Here is a 7,500-nt window from a genome sequence, read left to right as displayed (position 1 = left end):
AAAAAAATTAATATATATATATATATATATATATATATATATACATATATATACATATATATTCTGTATGAAATGGTGAAAGTGAAAAAATCCCGGTATGATAGTGAAAAGGAGAGAAAAAAGAAAGAAAAAAGAGGAAAAAAAAAAAGAAAAAAAAGGAGCAATAAGCGTGGAATTAAAATGCGATATGCGGCAGTGTGGTGAATACCGAGTAGCGTCGTAGCTCTGTCCAGTGGGTATAGGGGCTGCCGTTGGTGGTATGAACGGAGATCGAGGGGGTCCAGAAGGTGGTCGACCTGGTGGTTTCACGCCGTAGAGGCTGTAAGATTCCTCCAATAGCTCCGTATCGCTGCACCACCCACAACAGATATACACATCCACGCTATCAGTCATCCAAGGGAGGATTTTTTTTTTTTTTCTTTTGTTTTATTGCTTTTTTTTTCTTTTTTTACCGCCACTTTTATCGGGGCCAAATTCGGAGATCACGTGAAATTGACATCATATCACGTATATTTGCTTGTTTGTTTGTTTGTATGTTTGTTTATATGTGCTGCGTGCGATTCGCATGTACATGAAAAAGTGTGTGTATGTACATGAAAAGTGATTTGAAATTGATCCATATTTTTTTTTCTCTTCTTTTTTTTTTTTTTGAAATCGAAATATCGCTTTTGATAGGTATTTCGATAGGAGGACAGGGAAAAATAGAGAGATAATGTGAGATAGATGGATGGATGGATGAATGGACAGACAGACAGTTAATTAATAAATAGAAAGAAAATTAGGGAAACTCTCCTCACCTTGCTTCTTCGTCGATGACAGGTGTCACTGTTCCGGAATACTGCGAATAATAAGGCTCCTCATAGCTGCTACCAGTGCTATAGGGACCAGGTGGATATCTTCCAGTAGCAGATCCAACACCACCACCTCGTTCGGGACTGCTCATGTAACCACTCTCACCGTGCAATCGATCTGCGGGGATCGATTCGTAAGAGTTGAAATATTAAACAACATTTTGTATTTAATGCGTTGTTCCTTATCTTTTTTTTTTTGTTTTTTTTTTGTTTCGTTTTCTTCTTTACTTTTATTTTTTTGTTTTGTTTTCTACTTTCTCTTGTTGTCATTCTCTTACGTTTCTTAATCTTGCTCTACTTTTTCTTTTTTTTATTTTCTTTTTTTTTCTACGGGAAGCATATATAAAAGTCGAGCGAATTTATAACGAACGAATGTGCAAGTGAAATCTAAATATCGTATTTAATATGTAATTAATAATATGGCTAGCGATTTTCAACTTGACTACTTGAAAAGTAATTAACGACGGATAGATAGAGGATAAAGAAAATAAAGAATATATACGGGTTTCGGAGGCGTGCTTATGGAAGGTCAATCAAAGTCTACAATTTTTATTTCTTTTTTTTTCTTTTTTTCTATTTTCCTTTGTTTCTTTTTCTTGTCTAGTTTTTCTTTTTTTTTTCTTTTCTCTCTGATAAGGGATGACGATGCACTACTTTTTTGCGAAAGGTATTTATATATGTAGGTATATATATATATATATATATATATATATATATGTATATATGTATATATAAAATGGAGGACATTCCGATTGGACGAAATCGACTCCTCGTTCGAACGTATTTCCCCGAAGTTAGATTAATGGCCAACATGTTTTACGACGGGAAACGTTCCACCTGCTCGTCCGTTCTCGAAGATTTTAGATTTTGCTACTTTTTTTTTTCTTTTTGCTTTTTTATTATTTTTTTTTTTTTTTTAATTTTTTTTTTGTTTTTTTTTTTTTTGTTTTGTTTTCTTTCAAGGATTCTACTGACCTGGTATACTATAGAGGGAGACCGAGCTGTCTCTAGAGAAACGAGCAGAGCCCCCAAGACTTCCAAGGGGATTTTTGCCGCACTGGTAGCTGCGAAGCGGCTTGGCTGGCGGCACCGCGCCACCTCCTAATTCATCCATCCAAAAAAGTCAAACAAAATGAACCGGGAAGAGTGGTTGTATACCGAGAGATATATGGAACTTCGCGAGCACTTCAATGAATTGAATGTTTTAACGGTCCTCTTATTCTTTTCTTGCTATCTATTGGTTTCTTTTATTTTCTTTTATCTTATTTCATTCCTTTTCTCTATACTTTTCTCTTATTTTTTGGCTCATTGTTATTCTTTTATTCCTTTTCCTAGGTAATTCTTTTCTCCCTCCCGCCCCTTTCACTACCCTCTTTGTTTCAATCGTTAAACCTTTGATAAATAGGAAAAGTACCGATGAGTATATAACTTTTTCTTTTTCTTTTCTTTTTTTTTTTTTTTTTTTTTGAAGCGAACTCGAATATTTCGGGTCGATTTTTTTCTTCCTTTTTAAATATTACATTTCTACGTTATCCATAAGAATTTTTAGATGTATATAGTTGTTCTTTTGTAATTTCTTTTTGTATATAAAATAACTGAGAGATGAGTACAAATAATTTATTATAGAAAATATGTTCAAAAAATTAATGATAAATTAGAAACTTGCAAAATAAGAAACTCAATCTCTTTAATTATCTATAACTTTCTTACGTGTAATGAACAAATTTTTTTAAATTACGAAAGATTCCAATTTTTCTATATTAAAATCGATTAAAAAAAGAAAAAAAAAAAAAAAAGAAAAAAAGAAGAAGAAAAAGAAAAAGAAAGAAAAAAAGGAAAAAAAAAGAAACGAAAAAGAAAAAAAAAGAAGGAAAAAAGAGCAGAGAAGAGGCAATAAAACAAAAAAAGAAAAAAGAAATAAAAAGGATCCGAAACAATCGAGTTCAATCATAATTTTTCGAGACCACTACAAAATTCTAGAATTAATAATACATCAAATATTTTTCTTATAAGATGCAAATGTACGTATGTACGAATAAACAAATAAATAAATAAATAAATAAATAAATAAGTAAATAAATAAATATGTATCTCGCATTTTAGCAAAGGATCATATCGAACCGAAGAAATCTCGGACAAGGCGATTCTTTTGTCCAAGTCGGAACGGTGCCTCGAGTCCCTTTGATTCGTTCAACGATCGAGCAAGGATGTAAGCATAAAATTTAATTAATTCGAAAATAAAAAGCCATCAATAATCATTGTACGGAGTTTTTGCATGCTCTCTCCTCTTATTGGTTGATTTTTATTTTGTTTTCTTTTTTTTTTTCTTTTCTTTTAGGCGGGGCGACGAAGGAGGGGTGTGGTGCACTTGGAAATTTTGTTATTTGCTTACTCGGCAACCTGTGTTTTTAGTATTATTAATCACAGAGTAATCGATCGGTCTTAATTAGTGTCGATACCAGACAGGGTAGTAAAATGACGTAATTAGTAGAGTTTCAATGCAAACAGAGAAAAGGGTGGATTAAGGGGATGAGAGGGTTAAGGGTGAAGGGGGTAAAAGTAGATAGGGTCGATCGGTTAACGTTCTCGTTTCGAATTCGAGGCTTCGCCGATTGAAAGGACTTTGCCTTTGAGTTCTCGAGAACGAAACTGAAATGTTTTGATTTCGATCGATATTAACTTTATATATATATATATATATATATATATATATATATACATATATATACATATATGTATATATATATAATATATAATATATATATACATATATGTATATATATATAGTATAGAATATATATATACATATCGAGCAAAACGAATCGTTTGCAAAATGCAGAGAGAGAGAGAGAGAGAGAGAGAGAGAGAGAGAGAGAGAGAGATATCGTGCACGAGTTGCTTTGGATGCTGAGAGAATATTGTTTTTAAAACATGAGAGAGAGACGACTAACATGAAATTGGGAAACATGCTAGGATGTACAAGTTCGATAAGCTAATCGATTATTACATATGTATGTATATATACAGAGATATATATATATTAATTTGAAACAATGAATCGATAATACTAATATATTTTTAACATTTTATATCCAAATAGATAATGTTAGAAAATGTAGAATTCTTTTCTTTTCTTTTCTTATGTTTCATTTTTTTGTTTGGTTTTCTTTTTTTTTTTTTTTTTTTGTAAATGAAAAGTAGATATTAATTCTTGCGTAAAAAAGAAGAAAAAATTGTATGCAAGCTAGGCCAAAAAGAATCATTTAGGAATTTTCATGGATGCCTATTTCGACGTATTTAATTTTTAATTTAGATATAAAACATTCGACTGGCGATATTAAATCTATCGAAGAAATTTCCATTCTTTATATTAAGAAGAGGGAAAAAAAAGAAAAACAAAAAAAAAAAAGAAAAAACAAAGGTTCTTTTAAAAAATCGAACAACTAACATGATTTTTAGACAGAACAATTCTCGATAGATTTAATATTTTCTTTTCTCTTTTTTATTATTTATTACTATCAGTATTGAATCGGAGAGAAGAAAAGCTACGAAATAGAAAATTGTACGGAATAAATTTTCTCTCGTTTTTATATTAGCGCAGCTTCCCATTGTAGGATCGATTCAAATCGTCTCTTTTAAACGTGAAAAGTGTTCTCGACTCTTGGAAGACTAAGAGACACCGTTTTCTCGATGAAATCGGCCACGAAATGGTCGTCTATTGTTAGCCGTGCGCACAATTTAAAATAAAAAAAAAAAGAAAAAAAAAAAAAAAAGAAGAAAGAAAGAAAGAAAAGGAAAAAAAAAGCAGAAAGAAATATGCGCACGTATACCTGGTGTAGATAATGGCTTCGGTTGTGTTGGGGTTGCATTTGGTCCTGCCACTACCGACGATGCTGCTGGACTATACGCCCTTAAAAGAGATCCACCTCGTGGTAAAGTACTACTACCACCAACGTAATATCCACCACTACCGGAATTGGAATTTTTTGCTGTCTGAAAATACATAAAATTATTTTATTTATTGTACATCGATATATTAATCTTCTTTATTTTATTTCGATATATATTTTTATATGTTTTATTATTCCTTTAAACAGGTCATTAATTAATTCTATATGTAAATCTGTATATATTTGTAATTTTTTGTATCTAAATTATTTCAATATTTATGTATGTTTATTATTTTTATTCAATTTAATCAAAAAAGAAACTAAAATTTCTATAAAAAGAAATCGAGAACAGCGTTAATTAATAATAATATGTAATAAATCATAAAATGAAATGAATAAATAAAGTTATATAATATAATTAATTAATTACAAGCGTTGAGATATTCTATTAAAAGGATAATAAGTATTTATCTGTTTGTTTGTTTGTTTGTTTGTTTTTTTTTCTTTTCCTATTTGAAGTATCATATTACTCGTTCTAACGTTAATTTAACGTTAATGAACACATAACAGATAATTTAGTTTCTAAATATCCATATAGTGCAATTTCCTATAGATAAAAAAATAGTTTTATAACGAATCGAATTCTGTACGATAACTAGCAAAGAAGAGTCTTTAATTAAGCAAGCATTACAGTGCACTTCAAATAGAATTTATTCGATTCGATTTCACTATTTTCTAATCTCTCCGTTTGCTTTCTAGTCAATTTGCTCGAGCATGTATAATACAATAGCTTATTTTGGCGGGAAATTCAAATGCTATCACGCGTACAAATCGAACGTTTCTTCTTCCCTTCTTTTTTTCTTTCTTTCTTTTTTTATTTCATATTATCTTTCTTTCTCTTTTTCTTTTTTTTTTTTTTTTGAATTTCGCTATTTACCAACAAAATTTTTAATACTTATACATTTTAGATTTGAAATTGTTACGATTTCAGATACAAAATTAAAAATTTCCAATATTGTTTGTTGGCCAATGCAATAATTGGATATTTTGTTTTTTGTTATGCGAAATTTCAAATTTTCACATTTTTCAATATTTCATTTTACCAATAATAAACAAATACCATTTCATAAGCCAATACAATATTTATATTTGTCAAAAAATTTTCGATATTCATATAATTCGATAATTAAAAATATTAAAAATTAGAAAATCCCAATTGCGTTTATTGTCATATAGAGAGATTATATTGTATGATAAAATAAGAAAAGAAAGGAATAGAAAGAAAAGAAAAGTAGGCGTAGAAGGTGTCAAAAAATGTTCAATATTCATATAATTCGATAATTAAAAATATTGAAAATTCGAAAATCCCAATTGCGTTTATTATCATATAGAGAGATTATATTGTATGATAAAATAAGAAAAGAAAGAAAAAAAAGGAAAGAAAAAAAAAGAGAAGGAAAAAAAGAAAAGGAAAAAAGAAAAGGAAAAAAAGAAAAGGAAAAAAGAAGAAAAAGAAGAAAAGGAAAGTAGGCGTAGAAGGTGTCCTCCTTCCCTAACTATAATCTTCGGAAAATGTTGAGGAATCAAAGGCACATGTTAAGGTCCCTTCTCCTTCTTACCGATTTCAAGGAAGCGTAAAAGCAAACAGGCTTTGCTGATTCGCATCGATTTCCCTTCCTTAGTAGTTGTTACTCATGCAGTACGTTCGGCAACGTGATCTGTGCCTTTTATATTGTCGTTACTCGAATTAAAAATAGAAAAAAAGAGAGAGAGAGAGAGAGAGAGAGAGAGAGAGAGACAGAGAAAGGGAAATATAGATAGATTAGACAGATAGACAGATAGATAGACAGATAGATAGATAAATAGATATATCTATAGAAGGAAATAGAAATAAAGCTACAGAGAAAGAGAAAGATTAGGAGACAGAGAAGTTACGACAGATAGATCAAATGAAAAGGAAGAAGGGGTTTTAGGATAGAAACGGAGCTTGTTGCTAGTTAGACAGGAAACTCAAGAAGGATAGGATGGTGTTTTTAAAAGGTGCCGTGTCATAATCGTCCATTCAAAATTAGGATATATAGTTTGATTTTGAATTTCGATATTAAAAACAACGAGTTTGTGTAATATTGTTTGTGTTATAAGTTTAATGATCGTAATAACGTATTAAAAATTTTCGATCATATTGAAATTAAAATTTTTCCCTATCGATCGTTAGAGATCTTTCTTTCTTCTTTTTTTTTGTTTTCTTATCGATTGACAGAAATTTTTTTCTTTTCCTTCTTCTCTTGTCGTTTTTTTTGTTTTTTGTCTTTTTTTGGAAGATACTGAAAGATATCGTTGATCCATCGGAAGATAATGAGTGACGTTAAGAATAATGAAGAAATCGATGTTATCACCTAATATCCTTGTATTCTCTTGTTTCATACTTTTTGAATATCTAATAAAAAGTGTGACCTTGGAATCTTCCATCTTGAAGATCGACGAGAAGTTCGGGAAAAAAGTGAAAAGTTCACCATTGCATATGATCTTGCTTACTCAGAAAGATTATATTCAGGTAAAATATTTGATTATGGTGTTGATATAGAATACAGAGGAAGTTTAAAAATTTGTCAAAAAAAAAAAAAAAAAAAAAAAAAAAAAAAAAAAAAAAAGTATTTTTTAACTGTTTCTGTCAATTTTATTTTTGATCGACAAGTAAAACTACAGTCTCAATAATTTTTGACGAGAGACTTTTATAATATACAATATATAAATATTTT

The 7,500-nt window shown here is 29.8% G+C and overlaps 2 protein-coding genes and 1 long non-coding RNA gene across 14 annotated transcripts in view; 2 read left to right on the top strand and 1 right to left on the bottom strand.

Moving 5' to 3' along the window:
• Window positions 1-4,271, top strand: part of LOC118442183 (uncharacterized) — a 13,458-nt gene extending 9,187 nt beyond the window's left edge. Inside the window, exons 2-4 of the long non-coding RNA XR_004838333.2 lie at window positions 1,815-2,872; window positions 2,955-3,060; window positions 3,190-4,271. This is a non-coding gene — a long non-coding RNA (uncharacterized LOC118442183). The remainder of the gene's footprint in view (window positions 1-1,814; window positions 2,873-2,954; window positions 3,061-3,189) is intronic.
• Window positions 1-7,500, bottom strand: part of LOC118442177 (coiled-coil domain-containing protein AGAP005037-like) — a 58,073-nt gene that overhangs the window by 26,042 nt on the left and 24,531 nt on the right. For 9 of the 11 annotated variants that reach the window (XM_085661892.1, XM_085661888.1, XM_085661890.1 and 6 more), the window contains exons 6-9: window positions 4,682-4,844; window positions 1,827-1,952; window positions 798-969; window positions 209-349 (exon numbers count right to left, since the gene is read on the bottom strand). In XM_085661892.1, the coding sequence (XP_085518018.1) occupies window positions 209-349; window positions 798-969; window positions 1,827-1,952; window positions 4,682-4,844 (602 nt within the window). The remainder of the gene's footprint in view (window positions 1-208; window positions 350-797; window positions 970-1,826; window positions 1,953-4,681; window positions 4,845-7,500) is intronic. The other 2 variants (XM_085661895.1, XM_085661896.1) reach the window with 2 other exon arrangements.
• LOC118442182 (uncharacterized) overlaps window positions 6,578-7,500 on the top strand; it is a 3,560-nt gene continuing 2,637 nt past the window's right edge. The window contains exons 1-2 of one of the 2 annotated variants that reach the window (XM_085661834.1): window positions 6,578-6,781; window positions 7,190-7,295. In XM_085661834.1, coding sequence (XP_085517960.1) covers window positions 7,263-7,295 — 33 coding nt within the window. In that variant the 5' untranslated portion in view covers window positions 6,578-6,781; window positions 7,190-7,262. Of the gene's footprint in view, window positions 7,296-7,500 lie in introns of both variants that reach the window. The other variant, XM_035867494.2, reaches the window with a different exon arrangement.

Source organism: Vespa mandarinia, chromosome 16, assembly GCF_050613455.1.
Source record: "Vespa mandarinia isolate Hongniang chromosome 16, ASM5061345v1, whole genome shotgun sequence".
Taxonomy (NCBI): domain Eukaryota; kingdom Metazoa; phylum Arthropoda; class Insecta; order Hymenoptera; family Vespidae; genus Vespa; species Vespa mandarinia.
This window is presented reverse-complemented; position numbering and strand designations above follow the sequence as displayed.